The sequence below is a fragment of the Gopherus evgoodei genome, chromosome 4 (genome assembly GCF_007399415.2).
Source record: "Gopherus evgoodei ecotype Sinaloan lineage chromosome 4, rGopEvg1_v1.p, whole genome shotgun sequence".
In the NCBI taxonomy this organism is placed as follows: Eukaryota; Metazoa; Chordata; order Testudines; family Testudinidae; genus Gopherus; species Gopherus evgoodei.
Window position 1 is genome coordinate 46,042,023 of NC_044325.1, and position 25,040 is coordinate 46,067,062.

At 46.6% G+C, this 25,040-nt stretch overlaps 1 protein-coding gene across 1 annotated transcript in view; it reads right to left on the reverse strand.

Annotated features, from left to right (window-relative positions):
- VSX2 (visual system homeobox 2) overlaps window positions 1-24,806 on the reverse strand; it is a 43,541-nt gene extending 18,735 nt beyond the window's left edge. Inside the window, exons 1-3 of the mRNA XM_030562720.1 lie at window positions 24,380-24,806; window positions 23,013-23,097; window positions 18,866-18,989 (exon numbers count right to left, since the gene is read on the reverse strand). Coding sequence (XP_030418580.1) covers window positions 18,866-18,989; window positions 23,013-23,097; window positions 24,380-24,806 — 636 coding nt within the window. The remainder of the gene's footprint in view (window positions 1-18,865; window positions 18,990-23,012; window positions 23,098-24,379) is intronic.
- Between the last annotated feature and the right edge of the window lie 234 nt (window positions 24,807-25,040).

A 25,040-nucleotide genomic window follows, 5' to 3' on the forward strand; every position in this document is an offset into this window, starting at 1 on the left:
CGGAGCAAGTCCCTTAGCCTGGCTGTGCCTCACACCCTTACCTGTAAAATGGAGACAACAGCACTTCCTTGCCACGGCGGGGTCTTGGGAGACTTAACCTGTTAACAGTTGTGAGGTACTCAGGTGTTATGGTCATGGGAGCCATCAGTACCTACAACAGACTGACAGAATTTCCCAGAAGTGCCTCAACCTGGGTCCAGTTCTCAGGGACTTCCCAACACTACGGAGGTTTCCATGCAGGATCCTCAAGACTCCCGAGCTACACATAATGTGCATATTAACAGAATGACTTGGGATGTAAGCTTTTCCAGGCAGGTACTGTGGTTGTGGAGCCCCTACCACCAGGGCACCAAACTCATTCAGGGAGGAGGGCTGCGTTCCCATTGTAGGTAGGGGATTGGAGCAGAATTCTAGGACTTCACATCCATCTCCATCCACAGCAGAACACCTGCTGTTGTCAATGGGAGATTTGACACAGATCAAGGGTAGAAGCTTGGTTCCTGTTCTTTATTAACTATTTTGGTGTCACACTCAGTAACACTTGGCAGAAAAATGCATCTCCCCTGTAGGCCACAGTTATTTCTGCCCTTTGTTTCTCTTCCTTCTCCCTCCTTTGCCTGTTTCTCTCCTTCCTTCTGGTTTTTGTGTCTCCTCAGATCTTCCCTCTGCCTTTTCTTCCTTGTACCCATTCCCAATCTGCTGGGCTCCTCTCCGAATACTGCCCCCATTCCATTTGCTCAAAGGAGCAGTAACACAATTCATGTCGACATTAACACATCCTTTTGGTTGACACGTCAATGAAATTAATAGGAGTCTGAATAGTGAATGCCTCTCTAAGCCATTGTTTCAGGCTGACTGCAGACTTAGGAAGATAGCAGTGTATCCATTCACTCTCCATTCACCTATGGACGCTTCTCTTTGCGACCAGGAGGGCTAGAAACTTACTTTTTTACAAAATGTAACCAACAGCCTGGTCAGTGTGGTGCTTTGTCTCCCTCTAGTGGTGACTGGGCCACAGCTAGAGGGTGAGGCAGCTTTTACAGCCTTAGCAAACGGAGCTCAGTCTTTTAGCTCAGGAATTAGAGGGTCATGACATTCTGCACAATCTGAATATGTCACGCAGGCCACAACAATACAGCAGACGGGCCAGATCCAGCCTGCAGTCAATACATTCGACACTCCTTGACTTACCCAACAGGGTCCTGCTACTAACGCAAGTCCCCAGGTGTTATGGCACTATAAATAATAATACCCAATTTATGATTATTTATTCTGCTTCCTTTCTTCTTCGTTGTTAGTCATCTCCTTTGGTCATTTACATAGCAAGTGGTGCTGGCAAGTCTTTGTTTCATGCAATAAGAAATCATTTTATCACTATGCTCAAAACAGCTCTTACTCCAGGCCTCTGCATATATGGGGCAGGGAAGAAACCCTCAGCAGTCCAATGTACCTGGTCAGGTGAAGCACAAAGGAAAGTACCACCAGAACATCGGCAGCCGACACAACAGGCAAGATGGCCATAGTCAGAGCAGAAGAACAGGTGGAAGAATGTGACAACCAAGAGTAATACGTGTAGAAACCCTTTCCCTGGCACTAGCACCTGCCCCAGCTGTGATGCAGCAGCACAGAATGCTGTGCTGGGCAGAAAGACAGCCAAGGAGAGGGCAGCTTGAGTTGAGACAGAGGCTCGGAAACCACCTGAAGGGGGCAGTTGGAAAAAGATGTTAGAGAAGAAGGCAGGAAGGAGGAGGATCTAGCTGCTGAGCCTGCAGAGGAACCGGAGCTGGGGTAGGAGGTGAGGTAATAAAAGAAGAAGAGAAGAATAAAAGTAGGGAACTGGGGAATAAGAAGGAGGTTAGCAGAAGCAGAAAAAAAAATAGACCTGGGTATGTGAGCAGACACTATTAGAGAAGGGAAGTAGAGGGAAATAAAATCCAGAGAGTGAGTATCAAGGGAATAAACCAAACGGAAATATAATTGGTGGGAAAAGGAATTGATCAAAAAGCTGTGTTAGATGCAAACAGATTCTGGAAGGACCTAAAATACACGAACAGAGAGTGTGACTGTTTGAACGTCTATTGAAGGAATACAGTTTAAAGGTGGCTAATGTTAAAATGATGGCCCACTAGGTGAGGAAAGCCCACTTGTGCTTAAACTTGGTGCAAAGAGGTACAGGCACGCAAACATCAAATCTAAGGAGCACTTCAAGCTGAAGGAACAAAGAACTGGACAACCAGAGTGGAGCGGGACTTACAGCCAAGGAGAAGAGCCGATTCTTCTCTGAAGTGACACAATATATTGTAATCTCTCTTGTTCTTGTTATTAACAATGCTCACAAAGGTTAAGGAGTTGGTAACCTATTTAATCATTACTATAAATAGTGGGTCTTTGGTAATGTTCTATATTATTTATGTTCCCAGTACAATTTGAGGGTTTCCCATATAAAGTTCTAAAATTTACAATCATCCCTCTTGGCTTGGTTTGCCTCTGCCTCTCCTCACAGCTACTGTAGACCAGCCTGGCTGGGTCAGCACAAATGCAGAGGGCAAAGGGCTATGGAGCCTCCCAACATCATCCCTAATGACAGGAGCCTGCCCTTGAAGGAGATGAAGAGTCCGAGACCAGGCCAGATATGGACAGTTCTCTGACCAGTGCCCAAGACGACAGGAAGCCACCAGAGAGAAAAAGGAGAGTACTGCTATTTAGCCTCACTGTTTGGGCACATCACAGGTATGCCGCAGCCCATATCTCAGCTCCTGTCTCTTCCTACCCCCGCTCCTTGTACCTCACACTCTGCTCACTCCTCTTTTAATGCAGCCCTGGTCTTCTTTGCCCCATTCATGACTCCTGAAATTTTTGCTCCATTCCCTTCCTCTTTCTGTGCACGAAGCACTCTCACTCCCAGCCTTCAGCTCCCTCCTCACCCTTACTCCTTTCAGTTGCTTTGCAGCACAGGTCTCCACACCCATGTTTTCTGCTTTGGCTAGAACACGACATGGCTAATGGTATGATCCACTACCCGTGTTAGAGAATGTCCTCTCCAGCGCAGTGAACCCTTGCCCTTGCTGTCTCTTCTTTATCCTCTTCTTCCCAAAACTCCATTGCCTGTTGTCTTCTCCTTTCTGTTCCAGAAAGGCGTTTTCTGTATAACTTGGGAACCCTGTTGATGAGGCTTGCTTGGCTTTGTTTGTGACCCAGCGCACATGGATAATCAAAATTCCCCAGGATCTGAGCTGAGAAGAGAACACTGAGAACTGTGCCAGGAAATTGTCCTCCTCATCTTTTCCCTGTTCTGAGAGATCTTTCTGCTTTGTTTGTCATTCCCCAAAAATGTCTCAACCATTCTTCATTGTCCAATTGTAGCTTCCTAGCACTGAAAACGGCTCTGACAAACTTCGTTAGTCCTCCACCTCCTCTTCCCTCTCTCTCTTCCAAGAAGGTTGTGCCCCATGTACATTCCAATTAGTGGGATGATTCCCACGAGTTTCCATCATGCTCACAACATTGTTCAACTGTTGAGGAGGAGACAGAACCAAGCATTCTGCCCTGACCAACAGAACTGGTCCAACTTGGCAGAAAGCAGCACTGACAACATGCTCTTAATGGGCGGAGCAATGTGTGCCTTTTGCCTACACACTGAAGAACTCTGCGCAGCATCATGCTTCTCTGAGTTCCCAGTGGGGTGGAACCACTCCACCCTCCCCTAATCAGGGCCATCGTTTAATGGCATCATCAGGCCCCTCGTGTCTAGGAGATCAGAACCTATTCTGCTTGAGTGACACCTGCCTCCTGTTCTTCCTCAGAGGGTATTCGAAAGCTCTAACTTGCAAGCCCTTCTCTACACTGGCAGATCCCACATCAGTTTGTCTCCAGTACCAGTCTTCTCTTTCCTTCTCTTGCACTTGGCACTAGAAGAATCTCTGCTGAGAGGGTCAGTATCTGACTTAAGTACTCTTCCCAGGACTCCGAAACGAGTCTTGGTCATACCAAATCTTCCTTTGCTGCTGTCATTTGTCGCCACAAGGACTGTAATCAGTGGGAACTCCCCACCATCACATCCATCATCTGGATAAAGAATTAGCTTCGGCAGAGAGGAGGCAGCAGATTTTATTTTATTTTATCTGATCCCCATATCCCATGATAGGTCCTCACTATAGAATCACCAGTAGACTCGCATGTCTGTCTTGCAGGAGGCTTTCTTATACTCCCTTTTTATCACCACTGGTTTGCTAAGGATTGTACTTTGCCTGTCTCAGTTAAGAGACCGTGAAGGTTGCAGGACATACTGCGTTGGAAATTCCCTGGTTTGCTCTCTTGTGTATATGTGATATGATGATGTCCTCTTTAGTTACATGATTGCTTCCCATTTCTCAGATATGGGACAACCAGCTTTTTCTATTATACTTGTGTTGATTTCATGGTCAGCATGGCCCAGTGTATTTTTATTGTCATAGTCCTTTAGGTTCACTTCTCACTGAGTTCTGTATCTTAATCATTTAAGCAGAAGCCACAAACTTGACAATTGACAACCCTGCAGCAGTACAGCAACTCTGGTGAAATTCAGGGGCTGAGGCAGTTCACAGCTACGTTAGCCTTAGGCAGCTAGTGTGCACTGGCCAATGTTGTTAGCATTCTGAGTTGTATACTCAGGGCTAGAGTCTACCTTTTACAGGCAGACACACACTAGAGGGAGAGTGACGCCAGCCTCAGTGAAAATGCAGCAGATGCTCCCATAGGCTCAGTTCCTCCACCGGTCACTGCCCCATCTCATCCCACTGCCTCATCAAGTAGCTAGAGCCCAGAGGAACACTAATTGGAAGCAGAGCCTGAGTGCTACAAGCACATCATAGCCAGGCATTGGTAGGGGCACAAGAAGGAAGAGAAGGTGTCATGAGCCCTTTGTCTTCTCAAGCTTGCACAACTGCTCAGATGCCAGCTACAGTCATTGGCACTTAACCTGTAGTGCAATGAGCACATGTGGTTTCTAGGTATATGCCTCTCCTAGACTCTGTCTGCCCTTCACAGTTCAATGTGCAGGAGTGCAGAATGCTACACACAGTATCTTAAGGGTGAAGAACAATTGTAATTTTTATTGTGTTTGAGAACTAGGACGTGGCTATGTAATTAAGAACTGTCCGCACTGCTGTAAATGAGAAGCAGCTCCACTGAAAGGACTGGTGTTACCCCAGCATAAGAAGAGAATCGGGCCCACCATAAACATATATACCAGGAGTAGGCAACCTACGGGTGCCAAAGGCAGCACGCAAGCTGATTTTCAGTGGCACTCACACTGCCAGGTCCTGGCCACCAGTCCAGGGGGCTCTGCATTTTAATTTAATTTTAAATGAAGCTTCTTAAACATTTTAAAAACCTTATTTACTTTACATACAACAATAGTTTAGTTATATATTATAGACTTATAGAAAGAGACCTTACATGTCTCTTTCTATAAGTCTATAATATATAACTAAACTATTGTTTAGTTGTATTATTGGCACGTGAAACCTTACATTTGAGTGAATAAATGAAGACTTGGCACAGCACTGCTGAAAGGTTGCCGACTCCGGGTATATACACACAAGACGACAGACCCAGGCCTGCATGTAAAAGCTTAACTTGGCATTTCCAGACTGTGATCCATTTGTGTGTCTTGGCTGTGTAGACTGTAAGATTTACCAGGCAGAGACTGGTTCTCTCCGTGTGCATGTTCAGCACTGGCATGGTGATACTGCAACTGGGGCTGCTTGATGCTGCTGTATTATAAATAAATCAACAGGAGCATGCCAGTAACAAAGAGTGAGGCCAATTCAGATATATTTTGAGCACATTCTCAACTGCTACTGAAGTGGGAGGAGCCACACACCAATAGAGATTAAAAATACAGGCAGGAAACAGCAATATTTGATTCCGCTTGGCATAAACAGAGCTAATCTAGCTGGCTAAAAGTAATCCCAAACTCAGGTACTCACTGAGAGGGAGGAATCTGAGGTGTGAGAACAGTATAGAAAGTCTGAAGGGCCAGGGTGTAGTGCAGCAGGTGCAGTTTAGACAGGAGCTTGCCCTGTGATATGGCAAGGAAAGAAGCTAATGCACCACTGGGCAGTGTATGCCATGACCTCATTCAAGGAACAAAGAGGGGAGCATCTGTCCTCTACAACAGCTTCGGTATGAGCCCTTCGGGAATGCTGCATTCAGGCCCCAAGTAAGCAAAGCATTTAAGCAAGTCGTTTGCTGAATTAAGGCCTCAATTCTTGGCACATCCTTACCCCAGGAATAGTGTCAGATTGGACCTTTCGGGATCAGGAAATAGACCCTGTGTCATGATGCTGACAGTGAATGGAGCCTTTTGTTCTCTGGCAGATGACAGCACCCAGGACTGTCAGGATGTCCATGCTCCAGCAGTTGGCATGGTGATGGGGCTCAGTTCAGTAGCATGGATAGGTCAGATCAGTTGTGTAGCACTGTGGCTCAGGCTTGGCTGAAGACAACACTCTATCCCAGCAAACTGCGGCCACCTGCCCTGGGGAGGGGAGTGTCAAGCCCCAAGTTGCATCCACCAGGGGCCCCAATAGCCAGAACAAAGAGTCACTTCCGGGTCAGAGGAAAGACACTTTCCCCCACGACGTCATGCTCCTTATCACAAAACTTCACCTGGGAGTTTGTGTTTGATGCGCTGCACACCGGCATGAAGAAGGAAGCAATAAAACCAGTTATGTTGCACTTACACCTCCCCATCTCTGCTGGGGCTTTGAAGAAACATGCAAATCAAGGTGGTGGTATTAATAATTATTTATTAATATTTAATAAAGCTTCAAGCTTTATTAACTAGCAGCCAGCAGCTTCCACTACGCCTATGTTCAGACTGCACAGCATCACATCCCAGCTGGGGAGCCACACAGAGTCCCTCTCAGGCTGGCTGCATAGCAGGGGAGCAGACACCACCTCATACCCAAAGTCAGATGGCAGGCTCTAAGCTAATGCTTCCAGCTTCGCTTGATCTGTTTGCGAGAGAGTTTGCCAGGCCCTCCTGGCATTAGCACTGCTCAGATTAGAGTCAGGAGATGCCTGTTTGTTCGCACCGCCTTCAGCCAAGGTGGCCTGCAGCAGGCCTCAGACGCCACCACTGCTGTAGAGTATAACTGCAGCAGTTTCTTCTTCACCTCAGTCTCCGGTTTCTCCCACGCAGTGGCTCAGACAGGCTTCAAGTCAGGAAAGGACAAGAGTAATTTGCATCCGCACCAGGGCTTCTCTCCTGGTTTTGATGCACCCAATGGTTAGGATGCAGGACAAGAGTGACAATATGCTTTTTATATCTATATATAGGCCCTAGGACCTGCTGCAACACCACCCAATCACAGCAGAAAGATACCAGGCAGCGAAAAGGCAGAATGGATTAATTCTGGCAAAGAAGAATCCAACAGCTTTTAAGTTCTATCAGGAAAAAGAGAAGCGCTATAGAAAACAATCTATTAAGATATGAAGAGGGGTGTGTGTGAAATTAACCATGACTCTAAAATGGCTGTGATATTGACCTGCATTTTTAAAAAAGTCTGTGCTCAACAAAATCAGGGAAGAAAAAATTATAAAAATAAAGCAACTAAGGGGAAATCTGCACATACCAGTCAGCTGGTCCCTTTGACATGCACCCTAGGGCCTGATGAGAATTAACTATTGAAGATACTGGGCGATCCACAATTTATTTTCCCCAACTCAGGTCATGAAAATTTGGGGAAGTATCAGAGGATTAGAGAGAAGTGAATTCCTCAGCCACAGAAAGGAGTGAGCATGACCATTACTAGCACACATTTAGAGTAAAATTTTCAAGAGCACCTTGGTCCCATTTTCAGTCATTGTTGAAAACAAGATTGAGGCGATTTGAAAGTTTTACCCTAACTTCTATCTCTAGGAAAATAACAGAACAAATATTGAGGAGAGTAACTCATGTCTAGACTCTCACAGCTGTACTCACCCATGCAGAGACCTCCCTTACACTCTTGCCTGGACCACGGTCCTGGCTGTGGTAGGGAAAGCAAGAACTAGGCACCCAATGTTCCCTGTTGCAGGAAAGTGGGTGGGAGTAAGCCACTCCCCAACAAGGGGCTCAGTAACTTATTCCTTCAGCACAAGGAAAGACGGGGGAGGAACTCACTCCTAACTCATATCAGCAATGTGCCAGCAATGCCCCTCTGCCATGTACATTGGTCAAACCAGACAGTCGCTACGCAAAAGAATAAATGGACACAAATCAGATGTCAAGAATTATAACGTTCAAAAACCAGTCAGAGAACACTTCAATCTCCCTGGCCACTCGATTACAGACCTAAAAGTCACAATTCTCCAACAAAAAAAAATCTTCAAAAACAAACAGACTCCAAGAAGAAACTGCAGAATTGGAATTGATTTGCAAACTGGACACCATTAAATTAAGCTTGAATAAAGACTGGGAGTGGATGGGTCATTACACAAAGTAAAAACTATTTCCCCATGCTAATTTTTCCCCTACTGTTACTCACACCTTGTCAACTATTGGAAATGGGCCATCCTGATTATCACTACAAAAGTTTTCTCCTGCTGATAATAGCACACCTTAATTGATTAGTCTCGTTAGGATTGGTATGGCAACACCAATTTTTTCCATGTTCTCTGTGTGTGTATATATCTATATCTATATCTATCTTTTCCTACTGTATTTTCCACTGCATGCATCCGATGAAGTGAGTTTTAGCCCACGAAAGCTTATGCCCAAATAAATTTGTTAGTCTAAGGTGCCACAAGCACTCCTCATTCTTTTTGCTGATACAGACTAACAGCTGCTACTCTGAATCCTGACTCACAGTTCATTCCCTGCTCCTTGATGTGGGTGTGTTGCCTCTTACTTTGAGCTGGCCCTTAACATCTAGTAGGTAGAGCCACAAACAACAAGAAGCAATGCGAGATGTAAAAAACACACTAAAAAAAATGAGTTCTGAACATTAATTTGTGGCTGAAGGAAGTCAGTGGATTGAATGCATCTGCCGGTTAATGAAGCCCTTCAGAACCAAAAGTCACAAAATTTTGATTTGTTTTAGCTGGACATGCCCATGCTTTCGTTAGCACAACCCCTTGCACATGGAATGCCACTCGAGCAAGTACACCTTGTCATTTAATTCCTTCCCAAGACTCACTTCCACTGCAACGTCTACAAGAAACTAACCAGTTATTAATGGCTAGATATAGGGATAGTTTACATAATAAAAGTGAAAAATATATGGCAGTAAGAAGAGGTATTCCAGACACTCTATTTTTCTCTTGCCTACTATATCACTTCTCCTCCTCACAATTCAGCTGTTTTTAACCCAATCTTTTGGGGCAGGGTTCACATCTTCCTATGTGCCCATACAGCAACTAGCACATTTCTGGCAGTGCTAGAATAATAATTAGTTTGGATACAAGCAGGAGCGTGTGCACTGAAAACGGTCTGAAGGACCATAAGCAAAGGGGAATGAAAACACCCCATTATAGCAAGGGCTAAACAACTCAGCTGAAAAAAATGAATATGAATTTAGAACTAAACAAGCATTTTACGCAAGAAGTGCTAAAGCAGAGAACTCCTCACATACCAATTAAAACGCAAGTGCTGAGAAACACCAAGTGCCTTGAGAAATACTCAAAATAATATTAGCAAAGAATCCTGTGGCACCTTATAGACTAACAGACGTTTTGGAGCATGAGCTTTCATGGGTGAATACCCACTTCATCAGATGCATGTAGTGGAAATTTCCAGGAGCAGGTATATATATGCAGGCAAGCTAGAGATAATGAGGTAGGTTCAATCAGGGAGGATGAGGCCCTGTTCTAGCAGTTGAGGTGTGAAAACCAAGGGAGGAGAAACTGGTTTTGTAATTGGCAAGCAATTCACAGTCTTTGTTTAATCCTGAGCTGATGGTGTCAAATTTGCAGATGAACTGAAGCTCAGCAGTTTCTCTGTGAAGTCTGGTCCTGAAGCTTTTTTGCTGCAGGATGGCCACCTTAAGGTCTGCTATAGTGTGGCCAGGGAGGTTGAAGTGTTCTCCTACAGGTTTTTGTATATTGCCATTCCTAATATCTGATTTGTGTCTGTTTATCCTTTTCCGTAGCGACTGTCCAGTTTGGCCGATGTACATAGCAGAGGGACATTGCTGGCATATGATGGCGTATATTACATTGGTGGACGTGCAGGTGAATGAACCGGTGATGGTGTGGCTGATCTGGTTAGGTCCTGTGATGGTGTCGCTGGTGTAGATATGTGGGCAGAGTTGGCATCGAGGTTTGTTGCATGGATTGGTTCCTGAGCTAGAGTTCCTAGGGTGCGGTGTGCAGTTACTGGTGAGAATATGTTTCAGGTTGGCAGGTTGCCTGTGGGCGAGGACTCCTCCTGAGGGTCGAAATGACAGTCTGGACCTATACATTGAATGCTTCTGCCGACATGCACAGGCAGAAATTGTGGAAGAACAACATCGCTTGCCTCATAACCTAAGTAGTGCAGAATGCAATGCCATCCACAGCCTCAGAAACCACCCAGACATTATCATCAAAGAGGCTGATAAAGGAGGTGCTGTTGTCACCATGAATAGGTCTGACTACCAAAAGGAGGCCGCCAGACAACTCTCCAACACCAAATTCTGCAGGCCACTTCCCGCAGATCCCACGAGGAATACACTAAGGAACTGCAACATCTACTCAGGACACTCCCTACACTAACACCGGAACAAATCAACATACCCTTAGAGCCCCGACCAGGGTTATTCTATCTACTACCCAAGATCCACAAACCTGGAAATCCTGGATGCCCCATCATCTCGGGCATTGGCACTCTCACTGAAGGACTGTCTGGATATGTGGACTCTCTACTCAGACCCTATGCCACCAGCACTCCCAGCTATCTCCATGACACCACTGATTTTCTGAGGAAACTACAATGCATTGGTGACCTTCCAGAAAACACCATCCTAGCCACCATGGACGTAGAGGCTCTCTACACGAACATCCCACACACAGATGGAATACAAGCTGTCAGGATCAGTATCCCTGATGATGCCACAGTACAACTGGCTGCTGAGCTCTGTGCCTTTATCCTCTCACACAACTATTTCAAATTTGATGACAATATATATCTCCAGATCAGTGGCACCGCTATGGGCACCCACATGGCCCCACAATATGCCAATATTTTTATGGCTGACCTGGAACAACGCTTCCTTGGCTCTCGTCCACTCACGCCCCTTCTCTACCTGTGCTACATTGATGACATCTTCATCATCTGGACCTAAGGGAAGGAGACTCTGAAAAAATTCCACCAGGATTTCAACAGCTTCCACCCCACCATCAGTCTCAGCCTGGACCAATCTACACGGGAGGTCCACTTCCTGGACACCATGGTGCAAATAAGTGATGGTCACGTCAACACCACCCTATACCAAAAACCCACCGACCGCTATGCCTACCTTCATGCCTCCAGCTTCCATCCCGGGCACATCACACGATCCATTGTCTACAGCCAAGCACTGAGGTACAATCGCATCTGCTCTAACCCCTCAGACAGAGACCAACACCTACAAAATCTCCACCAAGCATTCTCAAAACTACAATACCCGCACGAGGAAATAAGGAAACAGATCAACAGAGCCAGACGTGTACCCAGAAGCCTCCTACTGCAAGACAAACCCAAGAAAGAAACCAACAGGACTCCACTGGCCATCACATACAGTCCCCAGCTAAAACCCATCCAACGCATCATCAGGGATCTACAACCCATCCTGGACAATGATCCCACACTTTCACAGGCCTTGGGTGGCAGGCCAGTCCTCGCCCACAGGCAACCTGCCAACCTGAAACATTCTCACCAGTAACTGCACACCGCACCATAGGAACTCTAGCTCAGGAACCAATCCATGCAACAAACCTCGATGCCAACTCTGCCCACATATCTACACCAGCGACACCATCACAGGACCTAACCAGATCAGCCACACCATCACCGGTTCATTCACCTGCATGTCCACCAATGTAATATATGCCATCATATGCCAGCAATGCCCCTCTGCTATGTACATCGGCCAAACTGGACAGTCACTACGGAAAAGGATAAACGGACACAAATCAGATATTAGGAATGGCAATATACAAAAACCTGTAGGAGAACACTTCAACTTCCCTGGCCACACTATAGCAGACCTTAAGGTGGCCATCCTGCAGAAAAAAGCTTCAGGACCAGACTTCATAGAGAAACTGCTGAGCTTCAGTTCATCTGCAAATTTGACACCATCAGCTCAGGATTAAATAAAGACTGAATTGCTTGCCAATTACAAAACCAGTTTCGCCTCCCTTGGTTTTCACACCTCAACTGCTAGAACAGGGCCTCATCCTCCCTGATTGAACCTACCTCATTATCTCTAGTTTGCCTGCATATATATACCTGCTCCTGGAAATTTCCACTACATGCATCTGACGAAGTGGATATTCACCTCCGAAAGCTCATGCTCCAAAACGTCTGTTAGTCTATAAGGAGCCACAGGATTCTTTGCTGCTTTTACAGATCCAGACTAACACAGCTACTCCTCTGATACTTCAAAATAATATTGTTACTAATCCATATATCTGCTTACTTTTAACTCACTTGTACACTTCCTACACTTCTGAAAGCAGAGAGGAAGTTAAATGCTTATCTGAGATTTCACTGCCCAGACATGCCCCATGAGTTATTGGAAGATGATATATCCGTTGAGGAGATAGAATAAGCTATTTCAAAAGTACCTGATGGCAAAACCCCCAACTCTGATGAACAGATTATTTTATTTTATACAGTTCTTTAACAAAAATGCTGGTTCCCAATTAACTAATACCTGAAACTGTTCCAATATGCCCTGGCAGTTTACCTCCATGTGTTCAACCATAACCTGCGTTTGTGCCTTAGGTTGGCCTATTTATCTTCGATAAGGGCATAAAATCATCCCAAGTTTTAGCAAGCAGGAAGAATTTCGTCCTGATCTGGTCTTTACCAATCACATGGTACTTACACAGGCAAGAGATGATCTCATAATATTAATATTCCTTAAGGTAGCAGAATGAATTGCATATTTCTACAGCAATTCCATCCCTAGATTCCAGAAAGGCCATTGATTGCATTGAGTGGTCAGTCCTCATTTCTAGCCTTGAGTGATAGGATTGGGGCCAAAATTCCTTACTTTGATATGGTAATCGTACCAGGCCTCAACAGCCAAGCTCTTTAATAATGGTTATGAGTCCAAAAACTTGGCCTTCAATAAATTAAATATGCTGCCACTTGTCATTTTCTTTTATTATGGCTCCTCTAGCTCAAAAGGATTCATTCCAGTAACTATTTCCGGGGGGGGGAAAAAATCAGGGATAACGATCACCTCCCATGTTCTGTGTTCCACCTCCTAAGAGATCCCCCGTGGCCCATTCTCATGGGCTCCGACTCAGTTAGACATTGGAACATTGGAATTCGGTATTGGAGTTCGTGTAGCCACAGACTCTTTAGACCTTTTCAAGTTAAATTATCCTCCTTTAGCCCCGCACTTTAGAAAACAATCTTGCATAACTAGAATATACTTAACCTCTATTTTCCTGAATAAACACTATTAGTATGAACTTCCCTCTTCATCCCCCTGCAATTAATTACTTTCCCCAATTCTTCCAAACCCAATCTCAGTTAAACTTCTTTAACAACTGCAGGGTGATATTAAAATGTATTTTGACAGGTCGCAGATAAAAATTAGACTGTGTAAGAAAAGAGATGTATTCAAATGAGGTCTCTAGGATTTGTGGTTCCATAGGGATCCAGTGATGTTTGGAAGGGCATGGGCAGTATCAGCACTATTCTCATAATGAATCCAATAGTGCTGCTAGACAGTTAAGTTGTGAAACTCCAAACCACTGACGGATTTTTTTTTTGATACAGAATTATAAAGATCTTTTTTATCTTTACATTTTATCTTTTACATCTTTACACAATTTACATTGTTTACTCAACATACAAAGGTTATACTGACTAGAGTTGCCAGAATTCTTAAATACTTTCCATTGCCTTCTCCCCTCTGTAATAATTGATCATTTCCCCTAGAAGATTATCCTACTCTCCATCCAAAAAATGACCGGCATGGTCTTACTAGATGTACCCAATTTCTTGATATGACTGGTCAGATATATTCGTTTGACCAGTATGCAACAGTATAATTACATCAATATATCATTATTTCAATAATCCCATACTTGGACTTTTACAGGGCAATACCACTTTGAATACAAGAGGCTTACCAGGCTTGGAAAACATAACATTTTAGATAACCAGAATTTAAATGCATCTAAAATCCACACAATACATTTAAGAGACCGGGATCTGCCCTCTTAAGAAGCATACAGGTAGATTTGGATATTAGATTCCTGATGACAGAGTGACTATATTTTGTGGAAGAGGCCAGACTCTTAACTCATCTCTTATATTACCATAGCTGGGAGTGAATTCTCCCAGCCTGGGTAGATAGACTTGCACTAGTGGGGCTCAAGCTAGTGTGCTAAAAATAACAGTGTGGACATTCTGGCTCAGACTGGAGCTTGGGCTCTGAAGCCTAGGAGATCAAGTGGGCTCAAGAGTCTGAGCTGGAACGTCCACACTGCTACATTCAGTGCACTACCTGAAACCGTGCTAGTGCAAATTTACCTGCCTATGCTGGGAATCTCGCTTCACGCTGCAGTGTAGACACACTCACTATGTACTAAACATGTGCATACCCAGTAGCAGCCTGCCTCACCCCATACAGATTGGCCTCAATTTATTTTGATAAATGTCACTTCAGTTCTGCTATAGGCGCTTTCAAACATGTGTGATGGGATTACACATTAATCCTGATATTTTGTGAAATGGTCACAATGCAAGTTACTAGGAGATGAGAGAGAACCTGCCAGAGAAACTAGTTCCTCCTTTGGTTTCCTTTTGATAGAGGAGACTTTCTAATGCTGCCCAGTGAGGAAATCCTCATGTTCCTTCTATGAGCATCTGCTTCAGCAAAGCATGGACATCCTTGCAATGAGGAAACTTGCTGCCCTAAAGAATTAATATCCATATTATCTCATTACCTGGGCACCTGGGAATATTTTTACTGAGTGCAGTATAATGTATCAAAACCAGAAACTAGAAGTATTTGATACCTGTTAAGAACACATGGTGCTTTGCTACAGGTACTGCTTGCATGAATAGTTCTTGTACACCACTCTATTTCTGTTTTTCCATTTATTTTTGTATTTATTTTAATATTGGGCTCTGCCTGTGACCTCCAAAAACTAAACCCATACATGAAAACAAAGAGTAGTAATACATGACAATATGTAAGATGGGTCCAGTGGGAATGTGCAGGGGTTGGCATTAGGAGTCAGTCTTATATAACTTATTTATTAATTATCTAGAAGAGGGAGTGAACAGCATGTTAATGAAATTCACAGATGGTACTAAATTGGGAGGAGCTGCAAATCCCATGAGGACAGAGAAATATAGAGGGCCCTGGAAAGATTAGAAACATGAGAAGGGAATATGGAGAGATCCAGTTTAGGAAAAAATATAGCTAATATGTTAAGTGGAAAAATAATTTGAAACCAAAAATACTGAGTGGAAGAGGGAAACCTGGGAAGCAGGAATGTCCAAAGACGACTTCGGAGCGATAGCAGACAGCCACTAGACAGATAGGAGTCTGCAATGTGATGTGGAATCAAAACCAGGCCAACAGTAGTTTGGGGAGAGATGTGCAGAAGGTACCTGTCCCTCACTATACAACACTGGTGTAAACTCATTTGGTATATTCCAGTAGGCTCTTGATCCCGTTACCAGAAAGGCTGACAAATTGGAGAGAGTTCAGAGAAGAGCAAGCAATTGATGAAGGGGTTAGACAGACTGATTTATGAGGAATGATTAAAAAAAGATATTATAGCTTGGATAAGCAATGACTAAAGGTTGGAGAGTAGAGGTTGGTGGGGAGAGGACAGTATCACTATTTAGAGGGTGTAAATCCCAAGGCTGGTGAGAGAGAGAGAGAGAGAGATTATTCAGGGCTGGTACAAAGGAGAGTAACTGGATAACGTTTAAAAAGGGGGTATTGAGGCTAAATATCAAGGAGCACTTTCAAGCATTAGCATCATCTTCTTGATATGTGGGGAGGCTTATAACACAAAAGCAGCCAGGGAAACACTAGAAAATATACAATAAGGAACAATCCTGTACTGGCCCCTTGGAGACAACCTGCCCTTTTCCTTCAGTATCTCTTAGGAGTCTCTCATGGGATTCTGTGATCTCTGTCCTGGCACGAGAAGCTCAGATTCCCCATACAATACTGCCATTAAAAGCTACCGTTTCCCATACCATCCCAGTTTCCCTAACGATCGCATCCCCCTGGGATACCGGTGCTGATGCTTATTACGCCCCTGTTACAGAGTCTATAGCTCCTACTAGATGGGTTTAGTCCAGTTCCAGTTGAGTAGGCAGACCACAACAATGACAAATTGTGGCACAGAAGTTGCCGAACAGTTTCTCACTGGATAGTGACAGAGTGAAATATAAATAGCAATTCAGGGAAAGAAAAAAGAATTGTCAAGCACTATTCAGCTACTAAATAAGACAGATGAAAACATTGGCTCACATCATCACAAAAATGACCCAGATATTGACATTACACACGCAACTTTGACCTGCAGCACATGAAAATATTGGTCAATCCCAGCCTATCAGCCTGACGTGATCGGTAAATGGTGTCTCTACATTTCAATAGTCTGGTTTTGTCCGTGGCTAAGGTTCATTCCCAGACAGACAAAGGGTGAAGGCCCGTCTATGGGAAATCAAAGAATAGTCTTTCTAATCTAGCTCCAGATGATGAATGCAAGCAATGTTTACCTCCCCACAGGCCTCTTACACCCTGATTCACAGAGACGACATCCCAGAAAGCCAGAGGTATCCAACTGGCTCTCCATCCAATTCTTTCTTGCTAGAAGCATCAGGACCTATCTATCAGTGAAATCCCAATGTGGAATACAAGGAACAAGAGACCTTATTTTAGCCATTCCTATTTCAGGTAAGGAGCCAATTAATTATGTCTCAGGCCTGCTGGAAATTAGTGCTTAGGATAACAGCAGTGAGGTCACCAGGAGTCATGCCAGCACAATAGAAGGATTGGGACTTGATTTTATCAACATGGTATGTTTGATTAGCACAAGCCTTTGGTGGGGGAAGATTTGTATTGCAAAGAAAAAAAAGAGAAGCTGTTTGGTTTGGGAAACTCTCCATTCCTCCCTCTCCCCTGCTACTCTCTCCCTCCCCCGCAGTTTATACCTCAGTAATTTACAGCATCGGCACTATATCCTTAAGAGTTCTCTAAGGTTCTTGTGAACCCATGGAACGGGCAGTCTACCAGTGCTGAAGAAATAGCCACGTAATGATGTGTTGGTCCCCTGAGTGCAGGAAAGAGGCACAGACTGAAAGAGCAGATTTGAGTCAAGGGGGCGGTTGACAAAATGAGGGGGACAATAAGAAAACATGCAGTTTAGTGTGGCACGAAGGCCAAGCCCTTCACAGAGAAGCCGAGCTGCATCAGCTAGAAGTACCTGCCACAGGGATGCAGGGGACCAAGGCCAAGCTTCAACGCTGCAAGCCCAGAAGCTTCATATCAGCACACACAGGGAAGCCAAAGGGCTCCATACTTTGCCGTTTTGTTCCTGCGCTTTGTGCAGGAACCAGGAGCGGGAGGTGGGGGAGAAGGGAAAGCAGAGGTGGCTTTAAGCTATCTTGGTGATCCCTACATTCTCAGGTTGTCAGGGTCCTACACTGCCTCTGACATTAGTTGCAACAGTCATAAGTATTCTTCAGCTTCTGTTCTGGCCTCAAAGCACCCCTATGGGCTGTCTGCCAACCCAGAATAGCCGGAGAACAGCATTCTCCAACCACACTCCTTCCCTCCCCACCCTGACATGCCCTATGCTAAAGGCTGTGCTAGGGCATTGACACAGAGAGCTGTTCTGGCAGTTCAGTGGCATCCAGGGAATCCCCATCTAAATTGGGTGCAATGGAAAATCAGCCCCAAAAGGTTTTCCTAGAGAGCCATAAGTGCCTGTTTGGAGAGTTTGACACAGAGGACACAAAAGGCGCATACACATGCCTTATTTAGAAACTCATCCATACTTGAGTTCATAAAACAATCTTATCCAGGGCTACACTAGGCAATCTGATGCACCCTCAGACAATGAGATCTAGCCCTCCTATGCGCCTCCAAGGGAAGAGAGTCTGGCTTCAATTTGTAGTGGGTTGGGATCAGGGATTTCTCAGTTCAGGGACCAGCTCTCTGTGGAGTTTCCTCTTTAACCATGTCCACACAGACCCTTGGGAGCTGCAAGGCATGGCTATCCAGGTCATTTTGACCATTTTGAACTCTTTCAGTACAGCAGCTCCTCATTTTAGGGTTATTTTTCTATTCTGCCTATTGTAAAATATATCCATTATCCTGGGTACCTTGTGGCAGGTGCTAGGGAAGTTAACAAAACAAATACACACACAAAACAGGACAGTACAGTACACACACTAACAGCAGCACACAATGCAACTGCACACACAAAACACCACATCCACAAAGACACACCACACACATACACCTAACAGATGCTTGCAAAGAAGCACAGAAAATATGACTGCCTAGAGGTTTCAGTTCTGAGGGATGGAGTTTTACTCAGTGTGATGTGACCATTTCTGTGCTGGAAGCTGCCGTGTTTTCTCCTGAGGGAGAGAGCGAGCAAATGCTGCTTGGGAAGGGAGGGATGAGAGGGGTGCTCTAAGAGCCCAGAGAGGAAAGATTACCTGTATCCTGTCTTCAGGCAGTTCTGTTTTCATGGCCAGCATCTCTCTGGCATAGACATCAGGATAGTGGGCCTCATTGAAGGCCTTTTCCAGCTCCTCCAGTTGGTAGGATGTGAAGATTGTCCTGAGGGGAATAAAACCCATTGATCAGAATATAGAGAAAGCTGAACAGTCACAAAGATGGAGAAACAGGCAAAGGAAAATCTCAGAAACTGGATAATGTATGTAGATTGAGTTTTACTGTTTTTCTATGGACAGAAGGTCAGGCCCTTGGCTGAGAGAAAGCCCAGAAAGTGCCAGGACATTGTGTTCTTATAAAGTCACAAGTCACCTTCCTTTTCAGCCACTTCCTCCTCTAGGCCACCTCTCCTCCAGTTTCTCTCCCACAACAGGATCGCTGAGATGACCGTAATCTCTAGATTAGATCTCAGACATTATTTCCTTCCAAAAGATATTGAAGTGTCTCTTTTCCCCTCAAAGAGGGCCCCACTTCCTGATTTATGGGCACTACGGTCCCCTTTATGTTTGCCACACAGACACTTCAGAAGATTGGACTGAGGCACGGACAAGGAGTGACATTGTTCTCAGCATCTCATCTCTCCCAAGTCTCTCCCTGCTTACAGGCAAACCAGTCCCTTCAGATCCCTAACCCTCAGCAAGTCCCCAAAGTTTTGTCACAGCCCTCACTACTTTCACCAGCCAGTTCCTCCCCGCATGCACGCAATCTCCAACCACGAACCCAGGGCCAGTTCCCTTGCTCGACTTCTACACAGGAACCCAGAAAAACCTATCTCCCACTAGTGGATCCCTGCCTTCCTCTGATTTGCATTACCCCATTGCTCATCATTGGAAATCCTTCCTGACTGCCCTGAATGGTCAGTTGTCCCAACCTGCATCCATACGCCCAGTTCTCAGCTTGGGATGGGTGGATTGAAAAAAATCAGCAACCGGAAGCTGTGACAGGTGAGAGCACAACTCCAGGGGAATGCAAAGAGATTCCAGCAATGGGGAAGTAAGGTACCAAGAGCTTCTTCACCTCCCTGCAGCCAGAAATCCTCCCTGAACCTCCGGCTGTCCAAACCCTTTGAAACGCCAGTTTTCTAAGTGTGGTTAGCCTACACAGCAGTTAGCATTCTCATGTGTGTTTGGTTTTTTTAAACTGACTTGCATTTAAAGTAAACAATCTAACCATAGGACAGGAGATACAGTGCCTGAAAGAATTAAAAAAAAATTTCACTGAAATAAATTAAGAGAATTTCAAAAGATCTTATGCCTTCCCAATAGCACAAACAGAAACACAGTCTCAAAATTACCTTCCAACATTCAAAACCTAAGGATTCTACCAGATCAATAACATTATTAACAAGAGGGGCTTGTGAATGCAGGGGACCGAGTCTGCAATCAGATCTTTATTTAAATTCACTCCTAAATCTGCTCTGTGTTTAGAAGGATTCTGTTCCTGCTCTTGTAGGATCATGGACACAAGGATGAAAAAAGACCTATTAACTCACCCAGTTTCTCTCTTCTGGACCCAGTACAGGATGATTTGTTATTGTACATTCTCTAGTTTTTAAATGTCTCAAGTGTTTGGGGCTTCTACCATCATCAGGAGATGATGCCACAGCCCAGTGCAGCTCACTGGCTGAATATATATCCTGAAATTCATCCTATATTTTCCCTTTTTAAAACATCTGATTAGTCCAAGTCCTTTTTACCACAATACATAATCCCTCCTTCAGTTGTCACTTAGCCCAGATACAGCAGACAGATTTGGCAGTTTTAAGCTTTTCTTATTTAAAAAAATCACTAAACATGAAAAGTTTGTTACTATGCAAAATTGAAAACTATAAACAAAGGCAAATCCTGTTTCCAGTATCCTGATCCATCTCTAGTCCTGATCCAATTGTGATCCTTACTCCAATCCTAATTGAGATCTCACCCATCATCAAGCCCAATCTAGTTCACAAAGGAAATGAGTCCATATTTATTCTGGGGGTAATCATAGAATTGCTTGACTTGAAACTACGTCACATAGGTCACTAGTCAACCCCCCTGGATTGGGGTAGAACCTCTAGCAGGGAATCTAGCCCATCCTGGGATATTTAGTCTCTTCTTGCACAGCATCCTGGCTAGGCTTTCACTAGGGTATCTTTTAATCCACCGATCCTGAATTGTGGCACGATTGATTTAATTATCCCTAAACCATCCCTGATAGATGGCTGTCCCACCTCCTTTTGTCCTGACTATCCCTGGCCATGGCAATCCCAGAATCAAGCTAGGTACTTCTACCCATCATTGTAGTGTCTAATGTTTATGTGGCTCAGTGATTTTTAGCTGCATTTTACAGATGGGTAATAGAGGCATAGGAAGGCAAAATATCCCATAGTCTGTGACAGAGCTGGGAACCAAAGCTAGATCTCTAAGCTGTGACGCAAGTGCCTTAACCAACAAGCCATCTTCCCTTAGCTACCTTAGCACTTGTTCTACCTCTTGTTGAATATCTTCAATACTTTATTAATAATGAATAAGTGATTGATAGAAACTGATATTTGCCTAATAAATGATGCTAAAATTGCTCTACTGCATTGCAGAGTCCAGTTTTAATAACCTGACTACTCCCATTTCTAGTGGCCCTGGGATAAATGGCTTGTCACTTTAGGAAATATTTTAAAACTATTGGTGCCTCTGGGACCCACATACCTAAAAATTGTAGACACTTTTTGAGTAAAGTAGTAGCCTGGTTTTAAGGTTCCAAGATCCAGAGCCATAGAGAATAAATCCCCGAGGGTAACTTTTAAAAATAAACAAACAAACAAGCTTTTTATTATGAAAAAGTTACAATAAAATTTTAACATACTAAATTGTATATTACTGAGTCAGGATCAGATTACTATTCAAAGAAGCTTGTTGGCTGGGCAACCCTCCTCCTCCTCCCAATCCACTAATAAAGATGACCAAATTTCTTAATACTGATCCTCTCTTTTTGGCACTTCTCTTGTTTATGGACTTGGCGGGAAAGCTTTTCTATTAGGACAGTCATATTTTACTATATCATAATTGTATAGGTGACCCTTCCACCTATTTCCAATAATGTGCAACAGAAAGACAAACTAATTTTTTTAATTGTTGGCAGTGAGACGTTCTGTTTAAATTGCAGATACTTAATGCTCTGGTGAAGAGAACAGGTTAGGGGATCTCTAGGAAGTGGCATTTTGTCATAAGAAAGGTATCTTTATTAATTTCCTCTCCAAACCATTTGATTCTTGGGCACAACCACCACATGTGCAAACATGTCCCCCAGTTTCCTGCAACTCTTTCAACAGAGTGCCTCTCTAGGAGCAAATATATGATGAATCTTAACTGGAGTCAAATGCCATCTGCGGGTAATTTTCTTGAGATTCATAATCAAACCCCAAATCCTGCTTCCTTTGATCAGGGAGCAAAAAGCAGAAGGTTCCCTTCCTATAGATTCCTCCCTCCTGTCGCCTTTATAGGGGGAGTTCAGATCTGAGCCCCTGTTCCTATGGGCTGAATTAGCTCTTATGTGAAGGGTGCATGGATCTATATAGAGGATGCGGAATGGAATGGAATAGAGGTGGAAGGCAGGGTTGGACCCAGTTTGCAGCCTTGGCTGGCTACTCGGGATTGCCGATCTCATGCATTCATGTTTATTTATATTTTTAATAAAACGTTCTTTTATTTGAAACCCATCAATGGCACAGCAAATCCATGCAACCAGACAGTCCTACTGCTATTGTCCTCATCCTTCAGCCCTAGCCCCCTCAATCGCCTGTTACACCGAATTAGTGCATTTTGTCTCAGCGCAAGCCCCGTGCAGCAGCTGGATCCAGTGAGCGCGAAGTGCTTCATGCACAGACCCAACTGCACCATCGGGACCCGAGGCTGGAAAATCTTTGGGGGGCAGGAGCTGAGCCATCCCGTGCCTCTGTGCAGTGCCCAGCACGACAGAAATAATAAATATGGCTCCGAGAGGCCTAAAGGTACCAGCCAAGGCTGGGGCAGGTTCTGCTGCTGGGGGTAGGCAGGCGAGCCCACAAGGTGCGAGGGGCTCCAGGGTAGCCCTGCGGGGTCTCGCCCGCTGGGAAGCCGGGCAGGCGGGGAAGGGGGCAGCGGGCTTCTTTCCTACCTGTGCCGTCTCTTCTTCCGCTTCTTGCTCTGGTTTAAGGAGGATTTGGACATTTTTCTGTCGCTGGAGGAAACATCCTCGGAGTCTGGGAAGAGAAACGCGGCACAGACTGAGGACGGGTTCGGGGATTCGCCTCTCCCAGCTGCGCAGAGGCCCCCAGGCTGCCGGCGCTGGCGCCCCCTCCCCGGGCCGGGCCGGGCCAGGGGCTCCCTGCTCGGCGCGGGGTGCCAGGGGCTAGCACGGCCCTTGCTTTGCCTCTCCCTGGGGTTTCGCTTAATTTTTCGTTGGTTCGCCGGGGATTTCGTTGCGATCCCTCAGCCGCAGCCCCCGGGCCGGCCGGGCGAGGCAGAGCCCTCCTGGAGCGCCTGTCCTGGGGCGCGGCGGGGGAGGGCCCGGGGCTCAGCCGCTTGTGCTCCGAAGGGCCGGTTCTTTGCGCGCCTGTGCCCCGATTTCAGCCAATTTCGTTGGGGTTTAATTCCGGGCGACTTTAAAACAAAAGCCCCAAGAGGGCGTGAAATCCCCGCGCTGCGCCCGCTCCCCCGGGATCCTGCCGCGGGGGAAAATCGGGCTGCGGGGGGGATAATCCGCCCGGCTCACCCGGGAGGCGCCGGCCGATTCCCGGCGTGGCTCGGGGCGCATCCGTATTCGCCACCCAGGATGGTTGTTAGTTCCCATGGGCCGGGGGCCGTTCCGGCAGCTCGGGGTTCCCCCACCACCACCCCGGAGCGGCTGGTGCAGGGCGCCGGGACCCGCATTTCGATACAATCGGTTCTGCCATGGGGCAGGGACCGTCTGGGGCTCGCCCGAGGGGCGGCCGGGTGGGATCGGCCTGCTCCGGCCCGGCCCCCCCGCGGTAGGTATTCCCGCTGAGTGTTCCAGCTGCGGGCTGGGCGTTAAAGGCGAGCGGGCTATCCCGCCGGGGAGAGGCGGAATTATTACGATATTTACTAACTTTCCCCCGGGCAGCTGCAGGTGAAGCGCGCCCCGCCGGGTCCGGGGCTCCGGAGACGGCGGCCGGGCGGATCCTGCCGTCTAGCAAACGGACGGCGAGGCACCCAATTCCCCGCAAACGAGTTAGGGGCTCCGGCGCCCCAGGGCTCAGTTCCCCTTCGGCTCTGGGAAGCCCCGGGGACGGCGCCCCCCATCCCCCGAGCTCCCCCCCATGTGGCACCCGCCGGCCTGGGGTTTCCCATCGCCAGTCCATCCACCTGACACCGGAACGAATTTTAATAAAGCCCCCGGGGGGGGGGGGAACAGCCCTGGCTTCCCTGCCGCCCAGGCTCCAACGCCTCCGATCAGGGGGCAGAGACCTGGGGGGAGCGGACCGGCTATGGGGGGGGCGCCCCGGGGCAGCAGCCTGAGCCTACCTGAGTTGGCCGTCTGGCTGGTGTCCAGCTGTCCGGGGGCCCGGGCCAGGGGCTGCAGGTGGACGCTCTGGGGGTCGGACAGCACCTCCAGGAAGGTGGGCTGGGTGTAGAAGCTGGGGATGCTCCCTGCCCCCAGGAGCCCCATGCTCACGCCACCTACCCCGGCTGGGCTGAGCACAGAGCGGGCCGCCAGCAGGTGCCCGGCGGGCAGGGAGTCCAGGGCAGCCCGGGGGTGAGAGGGCGGCTCCTTGTTCAAGCCCAGGATCTCCTGGATGCCGAAGCCGGTGCACCTGGGCGGGGTGGGCCCGGAGCTGGGCTTGGCCCCAGCCGCAGCCGCAGCCCCGGCCCCAGGCGCACTGGCCGCGCTGTCGGGTTTGGGTTTGCTGGGCAGGCTGTGGGTGAGCGCGTCTCCCGCTTTGCCCGTCATGCTGCGGCCAGCTGGTCCCTAGTGCCCGCTCCCGGGAATGCTCGGGAGCCCCCGGCTCAGGCCCCTTTTATCCGCCCAGCCTGGAGCCCAAGTGGGGTCAGAGCCGAGCAGCCAATCACAGGGGCCAGCCGCGATTAGGAATTCCAAAAAGCCGGCAGGCTCCAGCACAGGCAACGGAGGGGCCAGGGGACACGAGGTCCGGGGGAAGCCCGGGAAATGGGGGAACCTTGTGGA